The following is a 25,846-nucleotide window of genomic DNA, read 5'->3' as shown; positions in this document are numbered from 1 at the left end:
CGGCCCCTACATTAGTAGCCCATCAGTAAATTTGTAATAGTAGCGTAGTTGGTTGAGGCACTCTACTACAAGACGGAAGGCCACGGGTTTGATTCCCGATGAGGATATTGGAATTTTCAATTGACATAATCCTTCCAGCCACACTATGTCCCTGGAGCCGACTTAGCCTAAACAGAAAGGAGCACCAGGAATATTCCTGTGGGGTAAAGGTGCCATCTGTGAGTCGAATTTGTAGAAAAGTAGGGAGCCTCGACATCTCACAGCCCTATAGGCGTCCACGGCCTGTAACAGGGATAGCAAGATCTTGTTTACAGCTGAAATACTGGCGACTCTTTAATATCATTATGAGATCCGTCTTTCTGACCACTGATTCATTTTCTAAAACAATCGTGGCCCGAATTACTCTAAAGGATGGGAACGACAAATTTTGAGTTATCATAAGTTGGGAAGGGAGGCTCTCTTTCGCAAAATAGTGTATGTTACCTACACTGGTGGGCAGTTCTTCGACACCCTTAAAGGAAAAGTTTCTTTTTATGAAAGGAAGTCAAGATTTATATATAAGAAACTACATGAAATTTGAACCTTGCCATCATAGCGACGTCTCCGCTCTAAAGTTTCTTCGCCACAGAGAGTAAAGAAGGCTATCGACTGTCCAAAGAGAACGCACTCGTGCACAGGTTTATGGTGCAAAGCTGAGAACACGGAGAGCATCATGTTCTGTGAGTGAGTCTGCTCGGCGGGTCGCTTATCCAGCGTGGGACCGGGGCACTCATTACAGGTTCTTCTCGGCAGAAATACTTGCGAACTTGATAAACTGCAGTTACATATACCGGTAAAGGTAAAGCCATCCCTGCAAGAGGCCGTGGAGGCCACAGGGTTGTGCTCGCACATTCTCTAGACAATCGGCTCACAGATGGCGGTGAGGTTATCGCCTTACGCGCCGCCGCTCTTTTCCGCCAGGAAGGTTAGTGGTACTCATTTCTGTTAGAGGCTATGTCGAACCAAGGGCCATAGAGCGGCTGGAAGGGTTTCCCTCTTTCTCTATAAATCTATAAAACTTTGGACCTTGGCCGGTTTTTCACTTCTTTAATTCTATACACAGTCGGTCAATTTGACAATAGGGTGAAGTGTAGCCCAAATAATTAAAATGGGAAAATTGATTATATTGTCGCGTATCGGGGGTGTATCGCGACAAATAACTTCACGTCGTGTTTTATATAGCGAATTTTATTTCACATTCGCTCATACAATCACTCAAATTACAGATTTACGATTACTGCTATCTGCAGTATCACAATTAGTACACTCCAAATGCCAGAATACAACTGACTGGCTGACTCTACGTCTCGACTCGGCGGCTGTCACAGTACAACTCAGTATAACTCTACTCGGCGACTGTTACTGTATAACTCAGTACAACTCTACTCGGCGACTGTTACTGTATAACTCAGTACAACTCTACTCGGCGACTGTTACTGTATAACTCGGTGGTAACGCACTGACTGTGAATAGCCTTCGCTGCTCCCGATGTAGCCTTGATCGGACAATACGGAAAACGGCCTTGTTGCCTGGAGCTGTGTTGCNGCTCGGCTCTCTTCGGCTCCGCTCGTGACGTCACCGCGGCGAGAGTGGCGGGGTGATGTCTCGCCTATTACGCAAGCGCTACGTTACCGCTGGGGAGGTAGGGTTCAACATGTCACAATATTATTATTCACCTGTCTTTAGCATCTAGCGTGGTTGTTACTTCGAAATTCTACTATTTGGTTTTGATATTTTCAGTCAAATTCATTATGGTCTTGAGTCTTAAGAGGTTTGACAGCAAAATGAACTGACTCTCGGTAAGCCGTTAGTCGTAAAGTAATTCTGGCTTTGACTTTAGTTAGAATCAGCCAGCGGGCAACAAAATGGTTACAGAAACTAAAGAATTTCCAGTGTTAAGACCCGTTACCAGGAAACGACTGGTGAAAGCAGACTGAGAAGACTTGACGCGTGCTCTAGTGATTTGTAAAGTGTGGAGATTAGTGATGACGCCATAATTACTTGTCGTTACGTGTTGTGTTTACAAGTGTTCGATAAATCCCGTCACCAAACCAAATGCCATGTATAGTCATTCCATAAAATCGTGACAATTCGTTACGTGAGTCTCCTTATGCAACATTTTGCTTTCGAAGTCATGACCGCGAAACACGAAGGTAGACTCCACGAAGACAGGAAGAGAGCATACTTGCAGCTGGCTGCAAAATTTTCAAACATCATTCTTACTTCATAATTAAACGTCAATTATGCTTCCTCTAAAGTGATCTGTCTACGTACCTAACTCCCTAACTCCATGGACCTGAGTCCCAGAGAAGCCGTCAGTCGCCACTACTCAAGAATTTCCCCACAACTGGTCCCTGTGTTGAGCCAGATGAATACAGTTCATACCGCTGCACATACCCCTTATGTGAGAAAGAATGCAAGTAGGCGCATGAGATCATGCCTTAACCAATATTATGAAATTTGGTATATTCGTGTATTCCACGGCACCTGAGCCCATCTCAACGGCGTACTTCATAACTTCCTCCCATCGGTCTGTGTGTTTGCATGTGTATCTCCATCTTGTAGGTAGTTACCGGCATGACATAAACGCTACCGCGGCAACGAATACACACACAATAAAATAGTTTTCGGACGACTTTTCTATGCCTCCCTAGTCTCCTTCAAGGAAAGCAGGCACAACTTCTTACTTAGGCTACATTACCTTTGCGAAACAAAAAGTACTGGTTCCTTCAGTATGATGCCGACAGCTTGGGAAAGATGTCTACAAATTTGTCGTTGCAGCGATATCGTGTTTGAGCCGTTGCTTAGCAGCGGTAGTGATTTATACGTATGCAGACGCAGACACACAGGTTTACCTTCAATACGAAGCGGATTGCATAGAAAACGACGCGTCAAATTATTCTTCTATTTTGCTTGTCTATTCGTTGTCGCGGGAACAGACACACACAAAAGTCTCTTCAGGAACCACTCTTCATGTTTTCAGGCATTATGGGAGAAACACAGACACACGGCCAGAAAGTTTATTTCGTGAACCTATTTATATTTCTTTCAGACTGAGGAAATTAGGCTAAAAATACAAGTTGACTTCTCAGACCTTCTCTGAGTGTCTGCATGGGTGTCCTCCACCTTAATCGCTGCTAGTCAACGGCTCGGTAAACACGTTCCCGTGACAACGAATACACACGCATCAATAGAACTACTGTTGGGAATATCGTTCTTTATTCGGCTCCCCTCTTATCAAAGGAATGTACCTGTACCCTACATCGTTGCTACTGAACAGCTGGGTAAACACGTTTCCGTCACAACGGAAGCAGTGGAATCTCCAGTGTTAGAAGCCGCTACCAAGGAACTACACGTAAAGACATATCAGACCGTGAAGACTCAATGTGTTCAGTAGTTACTTTAGAGTGTACAGAACAGTGGAAACGCTGTAACAATTTTTACTTGCGAGTTAATTCGTTACTGAACACAGGCGCTGTGGTGAGTCATCAAAACGTCATAAAGGATGTCACAAATGGGATCTGACTGTGAGAATACAATGACGGATAACGAAGAACGTAACGTATTCTCTTACATCTGCAATATTAAGGTGGCTACATGGATCTTCTTAGTGTTAAATTCCCTGCTCTTATTGGCTGGATCCTTCGCTCTTTGCTGTGCAATATGGGTTGGCTGGGACAGACATGCATTAGTTAAATTGACTGGGTTGATAGATGACGAAGAAATCAGAATTAAAGTGGCCGAAAAAATAGAATTATTCGTCGTAGACAGAGTTATATACGTAATTATCGGATTTTTGGCAGCTTTGGTCTCTGCAAACTCACTAGGCTGCAGCGCAGTGTTACCACGTGAGAGGAGATGTTTATTGAATTATTACTTCACGTTTCTGTTTGTCATTCTGGTGTTGGAATTCACTGCTGGATGTTTAGCTACAGGCTACGCTTTTAAGGGAGAGAGACAAATAAAAGCTGCCATGAACGCCTCCCTTTACCGTTACAATATGACTGCAAAAGAGGAAGAAAAGACTACTGAAACTCTCATATGGGATAGCATTTTCACCAAACATGAATGCTGTGGTGTATATGATTACAACGATTTCGAGCAAATATCGACAGCTTCTAATATCACGGGTAGCAAAGTCCCTGGAACCTGCTGCCCTTCGAGTGCTGTACTAGAAAATGGTGTTTCGAAATGTCCAATATACACAAAAGGCACAAAAATTCTCTTTCAGGTGGGCTGCTACGATGCAATTTTTGATGTGATTGTAAAGAAAATTATCATAGTAAGAGGAATAATTATTGGATTAGTCTTGAGCCAATTCATCAGCATCATTCTAGTTTGGTTCCTGGACGAGTCCATATTAAAACGTAATCTGAAGAGTACACAAAAAATAAGGTGGCTTCTGACAGAACCCTTCGGCCTATAAGGTGTGCTTAACATACAGTTCGCCGCTTTAAGAAAATGGAAGTAGGCTTGTGAGGTGCCCTTGATGTCTGTGTGCATGTATGCTTATCCCTCCTTATATGTTTCTCGGTACTTGAACCAATCTTCATGGAACTTTGCGTGTGCCTCACTGCGCCTCATTCCATCTCAACTGCAGACTTCCTAAATAATTCCAACAGTAATACGAATACCACAGTTCCTGAAATTCTTGCGACAATGAACTCAGTGTCACAAAAGTAGAGAGCTCTGCTAACTTTCAATGTAAATAAAGCTAAAGAAATGAGAAGATGCCCAAAGAGAGGAGAAACTATCCATCCCTAACAAATACATTGAACAGTCGGAGAGTTCTGGGGAACAAAGTAAGTGAAAAAGGAGGAACAGATCTAGACATAAATCAAAGAATAAAAAAAGCATAATATACAGCATTTATATAATTATGGAGGCATGGAGGAAAAAGAATATTGAAAATAATAATTACGTATTTTTAATACTAATGTAAAATCCATTCTCCTTCATGCCCGTGAAACACGGAAAGTAATAAAAACAAGCATGAACAAACTCCAAAGCTTTATAAACAGGTGCTTAAGGCCAGACACAACACCAAGTAACTCTCTCTGGGAAATCACAAACAAGAACCGAATGCCATCCAAATTAAAATGAGAAATTGGAGATTGATCGGGCACAGTTTAAGGAAACCAACTGGTGCCGTAGAAAGGGATGCGTTAGACTGGAACCCCCAAGGTGCCAGAAGGAGAGGGCGACCAAGGAAAACTTGGAAAAGGCAATAGAAGAGGAAATAGCCGGGAAGGAAAAGACCTGGAGAGAGGTTAAGGGATTGGCTAACCAGAGAAGAAGACGGAGAAGCTTCACAGGAGCCCTGGGTTCCACTCGGCACTACAGGAATTATGTCAGGTAAAGTCAAGTCACAAAATGTCTGAATGGATTGTCATGAAAATTGGTATGCATCTCAGTGGCATAATTAGCAAATGTTCATTATCAACATTACCAACATTAAACGTCCCAAATTACTGGGCTAATCAAAACCATAATATTCCTTGCAAGCCTCAACTAATCTTCGTGAAACTTGGCATGTGTATTACAGCGTCTGAGGCTATCAGAATATTATACCCCATAAACCTCTCCCGTCAGTAGCCTCTCTCATAAAGCCCCTCGGGATAACAGCTACATTTCCTATGGTGCATTCTGTTCATACTGACGAGCCTCTGGCAATAAGTTGACCGCTTTCAATTCTTTTAACATATGCTCTTTCGGGCTCTATAAAAATCAAATTCATATTATTGTTATAATGACTTACGTATATAAAATACATTTTTCACGCATTTGTCGTACGAAACACTCATTTAGTAAAGTTACTAAAGGTGAAGCTATCCCTGTGACAACCCGCGAAAGCCAATAGATTTCTGAGAAGTTGAGGCTCCCACTTTTTCTAGACAATCGGCTCACAGATGGCGGTGAGGTTCTCAGACTTACACGCCGGTATGCCGCACATTATGCCAGGAAGATTGCTGGAACTCATTTCTGTTAGAGCCTAGAGTCGACTCCAGTGTCATCAATCTCCACAGAGAGGGAAATAGGCGATTTGTACTTCCCGTAACTTCTTGTTTCTAGAGGATAAGCTTTGGTGACAGTTAACTGGAGAATTATTTGTACCATTTTCTTATCCTTAAATTAATATGTTACGTCTATTAACATTAATTTTATTTTGTTTGCCATTGAAGTCAGATTATTAGCGGCGTTCGGGAATCGAAAGAGTGTCAGCGGGAAGAGGAGACTGCCGAGGTGCTCCGCCCCTGTCCCTTCACTTCACGTTGACGTCACAACCAAGTGAACAGTAAGAACGCCGAGGGCTCAGGTGGTGGCAAGCCATGCCTTGTGATCATCACCGGGACATCCGTGACTACTGCCGGGCGCGACGATGTCACAGGACGGAAACCCAGTGAACGTTACTTTCTGCATCTGTGACGCTTCTGCTATCTTTGGGCGGCAGATTCCGGGTTGTGTCCGGCTTTATGTCGAAGATGTGAGACTCAGTGGAATTGCAAAGACTCCGAAACGCCTGGGGCGTACAGTTTCACCAGAGAGAATGACACTGAAGGTCCATCACCTTGGACAAGCACGCACTGAGGCGCCTCCGGCAGTTATATGCGTAATCCTGGCGGTTTATCTCCTGCTTCGCTGACGTCACTCACGGAGGAGACACAAGCCTTCCGATCAACCAGAGATAGAGGCCACCGCCCAGTCACCGCGTAGCATCCCGCAGTGACTGCCATCGCATAACATAAATACTTCCCCCTGCAATTTGATTGGCGCCCTTCTCTCTGTGGTGTTTCGAAGACTGTTGCTGCTGAACGGAGCTGCGGAGAATAACAGCACCTATAGTGATTTGCCAGGCAAATGCCTGATAACGTGTTTAACTGGATTATCCGCCTTCATGCGAAATGTAAAACACGGACGACCTTTCTCACGGAGGAATATTTCTATGGCTCTGTAGTTCAACATCCGGTTCCCAATGCAGTTCTACGAAAAACACTATACAAAGAGCAACACGCAATGCCCTCACGAGTTGCAAAGTGCATTGATATTGACGGTTGAGTTTTCGATAATTTTATTATACCAGATGAACTGTACAATTTTGTTACTTGAATAATAAACATTTTATTAGAACAGCACGTAATACCTCTTCCTTGTCAACAATTTTGGAACTGTACAGTGAAATAGTTCTGTCTCAGGAACCGTTCGAAATAGGACACAAGTACACAAACACTTTTTGCTTAGAATGACCGATACTATGACCTCCCATAATGTAGACCTTTCCTTCTGGAACAGCCTCTATATACCGAAACAGACGGCATAACAGAAGTCACTAATTTGATCTCAAGACGTGTAAATCAAACCTCTAAGGCAGTTTTCATTGGAGAATGTATTTTCACATATACTGTTTATATGACAGAGTTAAAGAAGACAAATTATTATTTTGCACCATGACATGAAGACTTATGGCAGAATGGAGGTATAAATCCACTTCTCTTGACGTCAGCACCATATTCAGTTTCACGCCCCTCCCGGTTTACTCCGCGAGGAATTAGACATGGCGGAAATACAGTCCCAGGACGTTCAGCCTGTACGCAGCCGCTATATCGAGTGCTGTATCCTTCCATAAAGGCATAATTAAGTACATTAGTAATTGCAACCAACATGGGGGCACTGAAATATTGCCTTAGAGCAGCGCATGTCCGTTTCTGAAGATTGTGGCTCTGTTCACAGGCGGTTGATGCAGAACATTTAGTTTCTGTGAAGCAAACAAACTAGGGAGACAGGTGTCATAGATCAGGTGGTAAGTCTCCGGCTTTCCACCGCAGCGGTCTGGGTACGAGGCTAGGTGAATTCAAGTGGGATTTTTGGTGGACAAAGGGTTACTGGGGCAGATTTTCTCAGACTACTCCTGCCAGTTCTCATTCCACCGACTGCTTCACACTCATCGTCTATCATCCGGGGCAGGTACAATAGGTCAGTTAGCGCCGACGTACCAAGTGGACACTCCACCACAAGAAGCTTAAAAGAAAAAAAACTGCATACAAGACTCTGTGAATGAGGTCCCTCCACAATCCACAATCGAATTAATAAGCTTATTTTACTGAGCGAGGAACAACATTTTATTTATGAAGAGTCTATGAAGTTTTCAATATGAGTTGGGTTTTGACATTAATTGTGTGAGATGTGCATATCCTGGGTTTCTTCCACGACCTCCACAAAATAAAACTCCGAGGAGTATTGTAGGTAAGATGAAATATATTGTGAAGTGACGTCTGAAAGCCGGAATGGTGGAGTCAGACCGGAAGTTGACTTCCTAGGCAACGAGTATTAAGAGCACGTTCCCGTGACGCGTTGCCATGGGGCTATTATACATGCATTTCCATGGAAACACTCTCTAGGCATAAAGGTTACTGCGGAACTGGAGGTGTTTCCATGGTAACGCGTGCCGAGGCAGGCGATTGCCGCAGATACGAAATACAGAAATCTTCGAGGCGGTGTCTGCTATCAAGGCCGCCTAACAGTTGTAACCAGAAGTCAGAATTGAAGGTACACTAACAACAGCTCTCAATATAGCATATGTGTACAGTAACAACAGCTCTCAATATAGCATATGTGTACACTAACAATATATCTCAATATAGCATATGTGTACACTAACAATATATCTCAATATAGCATATGTGTACACTAACAATATATCTCAATATAGCATATGTGTACACTAACAATATATCTCAATATAGCATATATGTACACTAACAATATATCTCAATGTAGCATATGTGTTCAATAACAATATATCTCAATATAGCATATGTGTACACTAACAATATATCTCAATGTAGCATATGTGTACACTAACAATATATCTCAATATAGCATGTGTGTTCACTAACAATATATCTCAATGTAGCATATGTGTTCACTAACAATATATCTCAATATAGCATACGTGTACACTAACAATATATCTCAATGTAGCATATGTGTACACTAACAATATACTTGTATCTCAATATAGCATATGTGTTCACTAACAATATATCTCAATATAGCATATGTGTTCACTAACAATATATCTCAATGTAGCATATTTATCCATTAACATTTCTCAATGGAGTATATCTGTGCACGAACTAAAATCATTTCTTAATATTGCATATTTGTACACGAACTACCAACTTAGCGCAACACTTGTGTAACTACAAACAGCTACTACACTCTGAGTTACACTCTCCAAAGATCACCGTAAACAGAGCACACATAAACTCTTCTCAGTATGCTACGTTTTCTCTAGTCGTTGCCTAGTGACGGATCCAATAATGTCCTCTGCTTCTGTGCTCACGTTCTTACCGGCTGGCGACTGTCTCACAACTAACTCCTTACTCCAAATAACACATTCCACTCAGCTGACTGAAATCAGAGTCCAAGACAAAGTTATTTTATGACCGACGGTCAGTCGGACAGTCTATCTTGGTGTCAACCCCCATCTAGGGCCCAAGAGTAGACTTTTGTTACTGACAGACAGTTACGAGTTTGCTGATCTGGGGCGCCCTTTGTGACAGAAGAACAGGTCTGTCGTTTAAAACTGCTGCCGGTCCTCGCCAGCGCAATCATTCTCAGGTCCCAGTCCTGCGGCATCAATGACTATATTTTACTGTCTCAGATTGTAGAGGGCCAGGTCCTGTACTGATATCCCCCAGGAAGAGGGTGTCCCGGTTAGACCTGGAGGCACTCTATTCCTTCTACAGCTCGCAGGGATATGCTGGATTTATGCGAATCCGCCCCCACAAGGGATAATTTGTAAGGTATTTAAGTACCTGTGTATATAAAGAATTTGTATTTCTGGGCTGTGAAGATGGAAGCAGCATGTACCTCTAAAACATCAGAAACATCGACTGCGCCCACAAATTGCACTAACCCCAAAATCGAACAAAATGGCAAGCTCTTAAAATCAATTATTCTGTGTTGCAGTTCAATGAAGCTTCAAATTCAGTGCATCTGAGTGTTGGGTACGGCCCCTACATTAGTAGCCCATCAGTAAATTTGTAATAGTAGCGTAGTTGGTTGAGGCACTCTACTACAAGACGGAAGGCCACGGGTTTGATTCCCGATGAGGATATTGGAATTTTCAATTGACATAATCCTTCCAGCCACACTATGTCCCTGGAGCCGACTTAGCCTAAACAGAAAGGACCACCAGGAATATTCCTGTGGGGTAAAGGTGCCATCTGTGAGTGGAATCTGTAGAAAATGTAGGGAGCCTCGACGTCTCACAGCCCTATGGGCGTTCACGGCCTGTGACAGGGATAGCTTGATCTTGTTTACAGCTGAAATACTGGCGACTCTTTAATATCATTATGAGATCCGTCTTTCTGACCACTGATTCATTTTCTAAAACAATCGTGGCCCGAATTACTCTAAAGGATGGGAACGACAAATTTTGAGTTATCATAAGTTGGGAAGGGAGGCTCTCTTTCGCAAAATAGTGTATGTTACCTACACTGGTGGGCAGTTCTTCGACACCCTTAAAGGAAAAGTTTCTTTTTATGAAAGAAAGTCAAGATTTCTATATAAGAATCTACATTAAATTTGAAGCTTGCCATCATAGCGACGTCTCCGCTCTAAAGTTTCTTCGCCACAGAGAGTAAAGAAGGCTATCGACTGTCCAAAGAGAACGCACTCGTGCACAGGTTTATGGTGCAAACCTGAGAACACGGAGAGCATCATGTTCGGTGAGTGAGACTGCTCGGTGGGTCACTTATCCAGCGTGGGACCGGGGCACCCATTCCCCATACTACAGGTTCTTCTCGGCAGAAATACTTGCGAACTTGATAAACTGCAGTTACATATACCGGTAAAGGTAAAGCCATCCCTGCAAGAGGCCGTGGAGGCCACAGGGTTGTGCTCGCACATTCTCTAGACAATCGGCTCACAGATGGCGGTGAGGTTGTCGCCTTACGCGCCGCCGCTCTTTTCCACCAGGAAGCCAGCGGGCAACAAAGTGGTTACAGAAACTAAAGAATCTCCAGTGTGTTAAAACCCGTTACCAGGAGACGACTGGTGAAAGCAGACTGAGAAGACTTGACGCGTGTTGTAGTGATTTGTAATGTGTGGAGATTAGTGATGACGCCATAATTACTTGTCGTTACGAGTTGTGTTTACAAGTGTTCGACAAATCCCGTCACCAAACCAAATCCCATGTATAGTCATTCCATAAAATCGTGACAATTCGTTATTTGAGTCTTCTTATGCAATATTTTGCTTTCGAAGTCATGACCGCGAAACACCAAGCTGGAGTCCACGGATACAAGAACAGAGCATATTCTCCTCATGCGAGAAAGAATACAAGTGGGCGCATGTGATCATGCTGTATGCGTGTCGAATGCCTTAACCAATATTATGAAATTTGGTATATTTGTATATACCACGGCACCTGAGCCCATCTCAACGGCGTACTTCATAACTTCCTCCCATCGGTCTGTGTGTCTGTATGTGTATCTCCCTATTGTAGGTAGTTACCGGCATGACATAAACGTTACCTCGGCAACTAATCCACACACAATAAATACACACTACACAGCACTAGCAGCACAGCACGCATACAAACGACACTGTTAATAACAAGAACACGCCATCAAGGGATAGACGAAAATTCCTCTACTAATGAAGATAAAACCAACCCACATTGGTTCACGAATAAAATTATCTTAAAATAAGTTTATACACACATTCATAAACATAATTTTAACGTACGGAAGGCTGCTGTGGTGAAGCAAATTGAATTTTTTATATAAAATTCAGTGGAACATGTTTAAGTATCCATTAGGGAAGTGATTGCAACTACGCCACTTGTAAGTAATACAATTCAGAAACGTTCTTATTACAAAAAGAAAATTTACGTAAACGTCTGTACGACAAAAATCAACAACTACATATAGTGGGAATCAAAAATGTTTTAAGTGTTCTACTCTGAAAAATTTTACGCATTAGTAGGTTCCTGATCATAAAAGTCATACCTCTGATGATGATTCATTATGAATCGAAACATGTTGTGTAACTGAGTGCTAAAGTGGTGGAAGCATTGGACTGAAATAAACTTAATGTAATTGTAAACAATAAAATAGTTTTAGGAAGTCTTTTCTATGCCGCCCTAGTCTCACTGTAGGAAAGCAGGCACAACTTCTTACTTAGTCACTTTTACCTTTGCGAAACAATAAGTACTGGTTCCTTTAAGAAGATTCCGACCACTTCGGAAAGATATCTACCAATTGTTCGTTGCAGCGATGTTTTAGCCGTTGCTTAGCAGCGATAGTGTGGATTCAGCGGACTGCGATAACACACGCCTTGTCAGTAAACTCTTCGGGGCGGTGACGCAAGAGCAGAGGAGCTGTGCTAGACACCGAGTTGGTAAACACTTTCCCGCTCTGACGTAACAGCAGATCCTGCTAGAGGCGACGTTTCTCACTTGTCTGGTATATGTATATTACAACAGTCAATAAGTTCGTGGAATGGCCACAAGGGACGCCGTACGGGAATTTACTGCCAGTATGTTTCAGCAACGTTTTCGACAGCTATATCAACGTTGGCAGAGTTGCATAGCGGCCAACGGCAATTTTTAGGTCCGATGTGGATCTGGGTAAGTGTATGTGAAAACCTTGTAATATGATGCGATAAAAACAAATTCCACGAACTTAATGACTTTACCACGTATATAGGCTGCGGCAGTGGTGTTGATACATAGAGGAAGTTACGTGAGGACTATTACCGCAAGAGTTCAGTGGGGGGGGGACCTGGTCGCGGGCCTTAAAGGGCCTGTCGCCAAGACGAACTGATTGGCGGTAAACCGACATTCTTAAAGTAATTCTCCCTGTCTGGTGTTGACAGAAGCCAGTTGAAACCGAAGGAGGCAGTAGTATTGACAGAAGCCAGTGGTTAGCCAGTACGGACATTTCGATAGTTCTACAGTTCGACAATCGAGTGAGAGCGGTTAACATGAAAGGGCCGACTGCGAAAAGACTTGTTCAAGATTTGTCATAGTTACGTTGAATAGTAGTTATGTGGGAGAGTAATAAAGTGACGTCGCAAGAATACGCCCTTCGAGGTCTTGTTTGACGACATACAGGTTTACCTCTGATACGAAGCGGATTGCATAGAAAACGACGCGTCGAATTATTCTTCTATTTTTCTTGTCTATTCGTTGTAGCGGGAACAGGCACACACACAGGTCTCTTCGGGATCCACTCTTCATGTTTTCAGGCATTATGGGAGAAACACAGACACACGGGCAGAAAGTTCATTTCGTGAGCCTATTTATATTTCTTTCCAACTGAGGAAAGTAGGCTAAAAATACAAGTTGACTTATGAGATCACCTGCTCTGAGTGCCTGCATGGGTATCCTCGACCTTAATCGCTGCCAGTCAACGGCTCGGTAAACACGTTCCCGTGACGACGAATACACACGCGTCAATAGAACTACTGTTGGGGATATCGTTCTTTATTCGGCTCCCCTCTTATCAAAGGAATGTACGTGTAACCTACATCGTTGCTACTGAACAGCTGGGTAAACACGTTTCCGTCACAACGGAAGCAGTGGAATCTCCAGTGTTAGAAGCCGCTACCAAGGAACTACACGTAAAAACATATCAGACCGTGAAGACTCAATGTGTGCAGTAGTTACTTTTAGTGTGTGCACAACAGTGGATCCGCTGTAATTTTTTTACCTACGAGTTAATTCGTTACTGAACACAGGCGCTGTGGTGAGTCACCAATGTCACAAGTGGAAGCTAATCGTCAGAATATGATGACAGACAAGGGAAGACATAAAGTATTTCCTTGCATCTGCAACATTTGCCTGGCTAAATGGACCCTCATCCTGTTAAATCTCGTGCTCTTCGTGGCTGGATTCTCGGTTATTTGCAGTGCAATATGGGTTGGCTGGAACAGACATTCATTCGTTAAATTTACCGGGTTGATAAAAGACGAAGAAATCAGAAGTAAGATAGTCGACCAAACAGAATCTATCGTCGTTACCAGAGCTATATACGTAATTATCGGAGTTGTGGCGTTTCTGCTCTTTGTATGCTTACTAGGATGCTGCGGAGCGGTATGTGGGAGCAGATGCTCATTGACTCATTACGCAATGATTCTGCTCGTCATTCTGGTGCTGGAAATCATTGCTGGATATTTAGCTACAGGCTACGCTTATAACGCAGAGAAAGAAATAAAAGCTGCCATGAACGCCACTCTCCGACACTACAATGATTCTGTAGGCAAGGAAAACAAGAGTGATGCAACTCTCATTTGGGACAGCATTTTCCTCACTTTTAACTGCTGTGGTGTATATGATCACCAAGATTTAGCGTATAAGGATGACAACGGAACAAATATAATCCCTGAAACATGCTGCGCTCAGCGTTTTATAAATGCAAAGGGAGAGCTTGACTGTTACATGCACAAAGAAGACAAGGTGAAACCTACCGAGGTGAGCTGCTACGATGCAATTTTTGAAGTGATTGAGAGGAAAAGTAACATAGTAATAGGAATAATTTTTGGATTAGTCTTGGGCCAATGCTTGAGCATCATTCTGGCTCGGTTCCAGGCCCAGTCCATATTAAAACGTAATCTACAGAAGAGAAGGGGGCTTGTGACAGAACACTTCGGCCCATAAGGTGTGCTTAACATACAGTTCTCCTCTTTAAGAAAATGGAAGTAGGCTTGTGAGGTGCCCTTGATGTCTGTGTGCATGTATGCTTATCCCTCCTTATATGTTTCTCGGTACTTGAACCAATCTTCATGGAACTTTGCGTGTGCCTCACTGCGCCTCATTCCATCTCAACTGCAGACTTCCTAAATAATTCCAACAGTAATACGAATACCACAGTTCCTGAAATTCTTGCGACAATGAACTCAGTGTCACAAAAGTAGAGAGCTCTGCTAAATTTCAATGTAAACAAAGCTAAAGAGACGGGAAGATGCCCAAGGAGAGGAGAAACTATCCATCCCTAACAAATACATTGAACAGTCGGAGAGTTCTGGGGAACAAAGTGAGTCAAGATGGAGGAACAGTTCTAGACATAAATCTATATAAATAAAAATGTAAATATAGCATCAATATAATTATGGAGGAATGGAGGAATAAGAATATTAAAAAAATAATTACGTATTTTTAATACTAATGTAAAATTCATTCTCCTTTATGCCCGTGAAACACGGAAAGTAATAAAAACAAGCATGAACAAACTCCAAAGTTTTGTAAACAGGTGCTTAAAGCCAGACACAACACCAAGTAACTCTCTCTGGGAAATCACAAACAAGAACCGAATGCCATCCAAATTAAAATGAGAAATTGGAGATTGATCGGGCACAGTTTAAGGAAACCAACGGGTGCCATAGAAAGGGATGCGTCAGACTGGAGCCCCCAAGGTGCCAGAAGGAGAGGGCGACCAAGGAAAACTTGGAAAAGGCAATAGAAGAGGAAATAACAGAGAAGGAAAAGACCTTTAGAGAGGTTAAGGGATTGGCTAACCAGAGAAGAAGACGGAGAAGCTTCACAGGAGCCCTGGGTTCCACTCGGCACTACAGGAATTATGTCAGGTAAAGTCAAGTCACAAAATGTCTGAATGGATTGTCATGAAAATTGGTATGCAGCTCAGTGGCATAATTCGCAAATGTTCATTATCAATATTACCAACATTAAACGTCCCAAATTACTGGACCAATCAAAACCATAATATTCCTTGCAAGCCTCAACTAATCTTCGTGAAACTTGGCATGTGTATTACAGCGTCTGAGGCTATCAGAATATTATACCCCATAAACCTCTCCCGTCAGTAGCCTCTCTCATAAAGCCCCTAGGGCTAACAGCTACATTTCCTATGGTACATTCTGTTCATACTGACGAGCCTGTGGCAATAACTTGACCGCTTTCAATTCTTTTAACATATGCCCTTTCGGGCTCTATAAAAAACAAATTTATATTATTGTTGTGAGGTGTCAAGGCTCCCAAATTTTCTAGACAATCGGCTCACAGATGGCGGTGAGGCTGTTAGTCTTACACGCCGGTATGTTGCACTTTATCCCGGGAAGATTCCCGGAACTCACTTCTGTAAAAGCCTGGAGTCGACTCCTGCGTCATCAATCTGCAGAGAGGGGGAAGCAGGCGATTTGTTCTTCCCTAACTTCTTGTTTCTAGAGGATAAGCATTGGTGACAACTGGAGAATAATTTGTACGATTTTCTTATCCTTAAATTGATTTGTTACGTCTATCAACATTAATTTTATTTTGTTTGCCATTGAAGTCAGATTATTAGAGGCGCTCGGGAATCGAAGGTGTGCCAACGGGAAGAGGAGACTGCCGTTGTGCTCCGCCCCTGTCCCCTCATTTCGCGTTTGACGTCACAGCCAAGAGAACAGCAAGAACGCCGAGGGCTCAGGTGGTGGCAAGCCATGCCTTGCGATCAACACCGGGACATCCGTGACTACTGCCGGGCGTAGATGACGTCACAGGACCTCCCATACGGTAACCCAGTGAACTTTACTTTCTGCATTTGTGACGCTTCTGCTATCTTTGGGCAGCAGATTCCGGGTTGTGTCTGCCTTTATGTGGAAGATGTGAGACTCAGAGGAATTGCAGAGACTCAGTGATCCAGTCACTGCGTAGCATCCCGCAGTGACTGCCATCGCATAACATAAATACTTCCCCCTGCAATTTGATTGGCGCCCTTCTCTCTGTGGTGTTTCGAAGACTGTTGCTGCTGAACGGAGCTGCGGAGAATAACAGCACCTATAGTGATTTGCCAGGCAAATGCCTGATAACGTGTTTAACTGGATTATCCGCCTTCATGCGAAATGTAAAACACGGACGACCTTTCTCACTGAGGAACATTTGTATGGCTCTGTAGTTCAAGATCCGGTTCTAGATGCAGTTCTACGAAAAACACTGTACAAAGAGCAACACGCCATGCCCTCACGAGTTGCAAAGTGCATTGATATTGACGGTCGAGTTTTCGACAATTTTATTATACCAGATGAACTGTACAATTTTGTTACTTGAATAATAAATATTTTATTAGAAACAGCACCTCTTCCTTATCAACAATTTTTGAACTGTACAGTGAAATAATTCTGTCTCAGGAACCGTTCGAAATAGGGCACAAGTACGCAAACACTTTTTGCTTAGAATGACCGATACTATGACCTCCCATAATGTAGACCTTTCATTCTGGAACATTCTGTATATACCACCACGAAATGAAGACTGTGGCCGAGTGGCGATAGATCCACTTTTCTTGATGCCAGCACAATATTCAGTTTCACGCCCCCGCCGCTTAACCCCCGGAGAATGAGACATGGCTGGAATATAGTCCCCGGCCGTCCAACCTGTAGGCATCCGCTATATCGACTGCAGTGAGTAAAGTAAAACTATAGATGTCCCTGCAACCAGCCGTGAAGGCCCATTGGGTTGTGAGACGTTGAAGGTCCCACATTATTTATACAATCGGCTCAGAGATGGCGGTAACGTTGTCAGCCGCGCTTTACTCCCAAGGAAAATTATTTAATTAATTCCTAGTACTCATTTCTGTTAGAGGCTGGGCCAACACGAGGGCTATAGTGCGGCTGGAAGGATTAGGTCAATCGAAAAAACCCAATGACCTCGTCGGGATTTGAACCCGCGACCTCCAACTGCATTGTCCTGCATAAAGGCATAATTAAGTGGATTAGTAATTGCAACAAACATGTGGCGCACTGATATATTGCTGAGGGCAGCGCATGTCCGTTTCTGAAGATTGTGGCTCTGCTCACAGGCGGTTGATGTAGAGCATTTAGTTTCTGTGACGCAAACATACTGGGGAGACAATTGTCATAGATCCGGCGGTGAGTCGCCGGCTTTCCACCGCAGCGGCCTGGGTACGAGGCTAGGTGAGGTCAAGTGGGATTTCTGATGGACAAAATGTTTCTGGGGCAGGTTTCTTCAGACTACGCCTGAAAGCCGGAATAGCGGAGTCAGACCGGAAGTTGACTTCCTAGGCAACGAGTATTAAGAGCACGTTCCCGTGACGCGTTGCCATGGGGCTATTATACATGCATTTCCATGGAAACACTCTCTAGGCATAAAGGTTACTGCGGAACTGGAGGTGTTTCCATGGTAACGCGTGCCGAGGCAGGCGATTGCCGCAGATACGAAATACAGAAATCTTCGAGGCGGTGTCTGCTATCAAGGCCGCCTAACAGTTGTAACCAGAAGTCAGAATTGAAGGTACACTAACAACATTTCTCAATATAGCATATGTGTACAGTAACAACATTTCTCAATATATCATATGTGTACACTAACAACATTTCTCAATATAGCATATGTGTACACTAACAATATATCTCAATGTATTATATTTATCCAATAACATTTCTCAATGGATCATATCTGTGCACGAACTAAAATCATTTCTCAATTTAGCATATTTGTACACGAACAACATTTCTCCATATAGCATATTTTTACATGGGAAGTCTCAAATCTGAGACAGTAAAAGTGTACCAGCTTCATATACAAAAGACAGACCCGTCCTCTCGTCAGAGAAAGCACCCCACAAAAACAAGACGGCAAGAGTCAAACAGAATTAAATATCTGTTCATGAGCCCTAGATAGGGCTCGCCACCCAGACTGACTGACTGACTGACTGACTGACTGACTGACTGACTGACCGTCAGTCGTAATGTAACTTTGACTTTGAATTTGAACAGATTTCAGGCGGCAGACACCTACCTCCTAAAATTGCAGCGCATGCAAAAGAATATTTTACGCACCATTGTAAATTTTCGAAGGCGCACACCGGTCCGCGATTTGCTCTCAGCTTTCTTTCTTCCGTATGTATACGATTATATAACAAAATTGTGCAGGCGACAAGCAGAAGTCATACAAAATCATGAGAATGAATATGTTCGCGGTATAGGACAAGGTGAAGCCAGACACAGAACATATAAGAGGCTTAAACTTGGCGGTGGTCAAGCTTACGTCCTTTCAAGTGACTAAGCTGCCGTTGTAGCATAAGATACGCAATATATGTATGATCTGCTTTGCAAAGCCTGTACTGACAGAGGACTCATGTGTAGTGCAAAAGGAAGAGTTTTCAATAAGATGTTATATGTGCGAAATATACACTTACGAAAGGCCAAGTGCATTCATAAGAGACAAACCCATCTTCTCGGCAGAGAGGACTACTACCGCAAGAGTTCAGTTGGGGAAAAATCTCTGATCGTGGGCCTCAAGGGGCCTGAAGCTAAGAAGAACTGATTTGCGGTAAAGTCGTAAAACTCTTTTTTTATTGCTAGTGGAGTGGGCCTAAGTCCCTTGTACTACGGCCACTTCTGGCCTATTGTACCAGCCCCACATGATAGGTGAGGGTGATTGTGGAGCAATTGGTGGAATGAAGATTGGTAGGTGAAAACGAAGTACTGGGAGAAAACCTCCCCAGCGCCACTCTGTCCACCACAAATCCCACTTGACCAGACCCCGGGATCAAACCCAGACCGCCGCGGTGGGAAGCAAGCGACTAACAGCTTGAGCTATGGCGCGCCCTTCAGTCGTAAAATAACTTTGATTTTAACAGATTTCAGCATTTTGGAGTATTGGGGAGTACCTGAGAGTGTTTGAGTGTTTAAGTGACAGTCACGGATTCCTTCGGATTGACCAGGGTGGGGAGGATGTTCAGAATTGAGACATCTTTCCCCTTTAGTTCCTTCACTTTTGATCCATGACTGCATAGCGTTTGCTCTACCAGTCGTTGCGTGTTATTTGCCGGGCAGTAACGACGTTACACCGGGAACTGGATAACTTTCATTGAAGGTCCGGTGCCTGGGAACGTCTTGTTGATTGAAGGTTCCTTGCTTTGGAACGTATTGTTGAATGAAGTGTGGGAACTGCCCATATTCAAGCAAACGCTAGAGTGACAGCTCAGTTACCATTCCTTAGCAACGGCGAGTAAACAGTCGTTGCTATGTAAGGTCTAAAAAAATATGTGACTATGGGACGCACCCACAGTGGATCGTGTGCTAGCCAATCGCAATCTAGAAACCATTCGCTGCCTAGCAACGGCTGAGTAAACAGCCGGTGCTAGGCAAAGCCTGCAACAATTCGGACGGTGACATGTTTCCTATAGGTCCGACTCTAGGTTATATAAGAAGATACTTGGAGTGACCGACCGCCAGTCGCAATGTGGCTTGGACTTGGACTTGGACGAAAAGGGAAGTCTCAAATCTGAGACAGTAAAATATGGCCTGGTGTCCCAAGGCACTCAGACCCGAGAAAGACTGCATTGGCAAGGGCCAGCAGCTTATACAAAAGGCAGACCCGTCCTCTCGTCAGGGAGGGCGCCCCACAAAAAACAAGACCGTAAATGCCAAACAGTAACAAATATCTGGTCATGAGCCCCAGCCGGGGCTCGACACCAAGACTTATTGACTGACTGACTTACCATGAGTCGCAATGTGACTTAGACTTGGGGAGTTTGAGAGGTGTAGGCGGGGTCAAATACCTCCACCGTGACCCTGCGAGTCGTAGGAGACGACGAAGAGGGAAATTTCAAATCTGAGGCAGTAAAATATGGTCGCGAGACTCAAGGGACTCGGACCCGAAAAAGACTGCGCTGGCAAGGCCAGAAGCATGTACGAAATACAGACCCATCCTCTCGTCAGAGAGGGCGCCCCACGAAAACAAGACCGTAACTGTCAAATAGCAATAAATAGCTGGTCATGAGTCCCAGATGGGGCTTGACACCAAGACTTACTGACTGACTGACTGACTGAACGTCAGTCGCAATGTGACTTTGACTTTTTGAAGATAATCCTAGTGCGTGTAAATCGGCGATAGCGCTGCAATTTAAGTGTAATTAAAAGGGGTTGTGACCAAAGCGTTAATAAATCCAATTACATGAAATAGAACCCGTCATTTCGTCACGCGTACCCTCTACACGTGACAATATGTTCTTTTGAAACGTCGGCCTCTCCCGGTAGTACACGATTTTAGAATCAAGAAGACTTTGCTCTTTATATTATTTCACTCTTCACGTTCTTGGACACCAGCTGCCTCGTTGCTTACAGGTGGTTCAATACATGTACTCCAGTAGATATTTACCAACGTTTCGGAGGACAATGCCGCTTCCAGCTTCAGGGTTGAGTAGTAAGAGACGGAGTCAGAGAAATCCTCTGAAACGGTGGGTAACACTTTACTTCGGCATATCCCATAAGACGGGAACCTCCACAGCAAATTGAGTTGGACATGAAGAGTTACAGGGATTTTATGTGAATTCGCTGCGGAAAGTCGCAAGTTACAAAAACAGTTTCCTATTTATGCGAATCTGTATCACTGCCCCCCCCCGGGTCACAGTGGAAAGCCATAACATACGGCGGTAAGGAAGGTATTTGTACTGTTCTCTATTCCTCTCATTCTCTAGGTTCAACGAGCCTGTTCATTTAAAGGCGCGTCCACACTACTTCAGTTGCTCGCCAGGCTTCGGCGCGTGAGGATCCGTATATTTACCCGTAGTGTGTATAGGCTGTAGTCGTATTTTAATTTATTGGCTATAGTTTTTGTATTAAAAATTTAAAATTTGCTTCTCTCGTGACTTGTCATATCGTCCACAATACTCGCTAGCATAGCGAGTCACACGAGCACGAGCATGAGTAATGTGGACGCGCCTTAACTCCGACTGGCTGCAAGAAGTTGGGATACATGTTGCAGATGTGAAGACCTATGGTGTAAATATTTAGTGACTAAAAGGTTACAGCTTTCTTTGCCGCTAGAGCCTGCAATTTGTTTCTCATACTTTTCTAGTTTTCATGTTTTCCTCTACTCTCAGAACACGTCAGCTCTCCAGATCAACACGTAAACAACAAAGGAATTCAGCGCCGCTGCATTTCGTTCGTGAAATGTGATTAGGATGATTCAGTTTTTAATTTATTTGCGCCCTGAATTCAACAGCCAATGGCCAATTAGACTCGGCTCGAAAACAGTGTTCACAACAGTTCGCCATACGTTCCTATCCAGATAAACCAGTCCACACATTTTAATGAGGCACTATGCTACAAGCCGGGAGGTCGCGGGTTCGAGTCCCCATAAGGCGGATTTTTTCAATTTACCTAATCATTCCAGCCGCACTATGACCCTGGGGTCGACTCAGCTTCTAACAGAAATGAGTACCAGGAATCTTTCCGGGGGGATAAAAGGTGGCCGGCGCGTGAGGCTGACAACCTTACCGCCATCTGTGAGCCGACTGTCTGGTGAAAATCTGGGAACCTCGACGTCTCACAAGCCTATAGGCCTTCACGGCCTGTTATAGGATAGCTTTACATTTTTACCTTATTTTAATAATATTCTGCCACCTACCCCAGAGCTCTTCCCTTCAGATATTCCGACAAGAAGAAACTAATCAGAAATTCATGGATACATTTATTATCGCAAAGAATGGCCCTAAAAATAATAGCTACTTTCATGAACTATATTAAGTAACATGTTTATGTACTATACGGTACCAGAAACTTTAATCCCCCACAAGTATCACTACTTTGATGTGGTCATATGATCCTGATAGCTATGCTGGCGGTAGCGTAACTGCTGATAGGGTCTTTCGTGCAGGACAGACAAAAAGCAATACCCAGGTCCTCTAGGTTCAGGGTCTTTTTCTTTTAATTCGCTTAGTGGTGGGTGGGGTCCAACTGGGTCCACTCGGCACGGCGGCCACTGATTGGCCTGTTGTAGCCTGCCCCGGGTGATTATGATGATGGAGAATTTGGTGAAACGAAGATTGGCAGGGGAAACCGAAGTACTCGGAGAAAACCCGCCCACAGCGCCACTTTGATCATCACAAATCCCACTTGACCAGACCCTGGATCAAACCCGGGCCGCCGCGTGAGAAGCCAGCGACTAACCGCTTGAGCCATGGCACGGCCCTGGTCACGTTCAGGGTTGGTCATGGGGATAACAACCCAACCTCGTAGAGAACTTCAACTATTTTGCTACTGATTGCAGTCGGCGGGAGGAAAAACAGGATAACAATCGGAAACAAGGCCAAGGTTCATCTTGTACTGTAGGGACAGCAGCAGCACAAAAAGGGGAAATATAATTACAGAAAAGCCAGGGACAATACTACCTTACAGTAACCGAAAATGTGTGTTCATATAAAATAACTTCCTTATATCAAGACAATGCTGTCTCGCATACGAGGAGCCGGGGTAGCGACTGACTACGGGCTGAACGACTAAGGGGTCGGAGTTCGAGTCCTGATAGGGACAAGAATTTCTCTTCTCCACGTCGTCCAGACCGGCTCTGGGGTCCACCCAACCTCCTATCGAATGGGTACTGGAGGCTCTTTCCTCGGTGGTAAAGCGGCCGGGGTGTGAAACTGACCACTCAACTTCAGCTAGTACCGACGTCATGAAAATGTGGATCTATACATCCGCTCCAACCATACGCCTTCATGACGTAGTGCTCAATTCGTTGAGTACAAGGACAACTTTACCTTTTTTACCCCCATATGAAGATCTCCTATCAGTCTACAGTCCCAAACAAATTGCACTAGACCGTTAATCTATATAACCTTATGAACAGTTCACGTGAACTTTGGCTACATGCCGAAATTCCGGGCGTGGGAAAACACATTTTGCATTAACGGAACTGGACTTTCTCTTCATTGTGAGTCTGTTAACCCTCCGCATAACTGTGCTATTTAATATTTTTATATTTAATATTTTACCAGAACATTTACGTCATTCAACTTGTGTCACCAACTGTCCTGAGCATCGTTGTCCATATGCCCCCCATCCTGTCACTCACTCACTCACGGAGCTGAGCCCTTCCTGAGAAGCCGCCACTTGTGCCGCTACTCAAGCACTTCCCTCATTTTATGAAACCCGAAGGTTCACTACCGTGTTCACAAGAGCCCTCCACTGGTCAATCCATCCCATCCCATCCCATCCTATCTCTCTAAGATTCGTTGCAATATTGTTCACAGACCTATGCCTTGTTCTTCCCAGTGGTCTCTTTCTTTCTGGCTTTCCCACAAATATCCTATATGCATTACTCTTCTCCCAATTCGTGCTACATGCCCTGCCCATCTCATCTTCTTTGATTTGATCATTCTAATTATACTTAGGGCCACGGTAGCCGAGCGGTCTAAGGCATGCACTGTCTTCGCTCGCTCATAAGCCGGGATCGTGTGTTCGAATCCCACTCAGGGCATGGATGTTTGTGTGCGTTTTTCTGTGTTTGTGTACAGGTAGAGGCCTTGCGACGAGCTGATCACTCGCCCAAGGAGTCCTACCGAATGTGTAAGATCTAGAAAAACCGAAGTGAACGGAGAAGTTCATGGAGGTAGGCCTAGGCCCACTGGGGCTGTAGTGCCAAGGGGAAAAAATTATACTTGGAGAAAAGTACAAGTTATGAAGCTCCTCATTATGCAGTTTTCTCGAACCTCCTGTCACTTCATCCCTCTTCGGTCCAAATATTCTCCTCAGCACCATCTTCTCAAACACCCTCAGTCTATGTTCCTTTCTTCATCTGAGAGACCAAGTTTCATATCCATACAGAACCACAGGAAACATTTTAGTTTTGTATATTCTAATTTTGATTTTAGACAGCAGACGAGAAGGCAAAAGGTTCTGGACTGAATGGTAGTAAGCATTACCCGAGTTCTAGAATTGAATTATGGAACAGCGCTCTTAGAAACACACGAGCGCAACATTTATAAACTAGCTCCCATCCATGCAGCCTTATAACCACATCAGCAATCATTACAAGGTAAACATGACCCGATATAAGGGCGAGCAGCAGGTTGGGTGTCCTGACGCATCCGTCTGTGTATGGCTGTACAGCCTTTTGTTGGACGTTGGCAGCTTTTGCAATTCCTTGATCTTTTACAGAGTCAGCAGCACTCTTTGGGCGGTGGATGGGCCTGTCGCAATCGCTACCTATACACAGAATAAACGCATAGTGGGTTTTGAACCCACGATCCTAGTGTTCGAGCGGGCGAAGTTAGTTCGTGCCTTAGACGGCGCGGCCCATGTGATCGGCTCCTGGGACATTCACTATACAGAAACAGAATCCACAGGTTTTATTTGGATTTTCGCTTCTCTAAAGCCACGAAAAGTTATTATTAGTCTTTAGTTATTATACGAAAAGTGAATAAGGAAAATTAACTGTCTTATTCTAAATTTGTTGTTAATGATCGAGTTCGCGCCCATGACAGTAGCCGTGCTGTCTAAAGGCATGAACCTTCTTCGTCCACTCGAGGCATGGATGTCTGTGTGGGGGTAGCGACCCTGCGAGGGGCTGATCCCCAGTCCGAAGAGTCATACCAATTGTGTAAAATATTAACAAACTGAAAAAGCAGTCAGGGTCCAAGGGCTGTAGATCCACAGGGCGATAGGGATATGAGGCTCGCAACACTGACGCCCTCCTGCCAAGCACGCTGTCAGCAATTTTGAACTCTCTGCCTCCAATAGATGGCTCTGGGTGTATTCCACGGAGTGCAGCTGATAAGAGTAGAGTGAAGTGCGTCTCTTTGGCACCCTAAAACGGGACTGTTTCACTGAGTAAACCGTGACAGAAAAGTGGTCTTCCGACAAATTGGTAGGCTGTACAGCCATTAGTAGTAGTGGTAAATATGGGCCTTGCACATTTTGACTGGCCTGGGGACTTCACAACACCAAACCCGAACAAACATGGGGGCATAACAGTTTTATAGACGAAATACTATGATGGTATCCAGTCGGGCAAGACTTCGGATGCAAGCGTCCTTCCATTTCTGACCAAACA

General features: G+C 44.0%; 2 protein-coding genes across 4 annotated transcripts in view; one reads left to right on the top strand and one right to left on the bottom strand.

Moving 5' to 3' along the window:
• Positions 1 to 25,846, bottom strand: part of LOC111871115 (potassium voltage-gated channel protein Shal) — a 163,876-nt gene that overhangs the window by 82,231 nt on the left and 55,799 nt on the right. The gene's annotated exons all lie outside the window — the stretch shown is intronic.
• On the top strand, positions 1,640 to 6,213 carry LOC111871116 (tetraspanin-1). The gene has a single exon (XM_023863949.2). The coding sequence runs from the start codon at positions 3,545 to 3,547 to the stop codon at positions 4,463 to 4,465; it is 921 nt and encodes a 306-aa protein (XP_023719717.1). The 5' UTR covers positions 1,640 to 3,544; the 3' UTR covers positions 4,466 to 6,213.

The sequence above is a fragment of the Cryptotermes secundus genome, unplaced genomic scaffold (genome assembly GCF_002891405.2).
Source record: "Cryptotermes secundus unplaced genomic scaffold, Csec_1.0 scaffold250, whole genome shotgun sequence".
NCBI classification, from domain to species: domain Eukaryota; kingdom Metazoa; phylum Arthropoda; class Insecta; order Blattodea; family Kalotermitidae; genus Cryptotermes; species Cryptotermes secundus.
The sequence above is the reverse complement of the archived record's forward strand: the minus strand, read 5'-3'. Positions and strand labels throughout refer to the sequence as shown.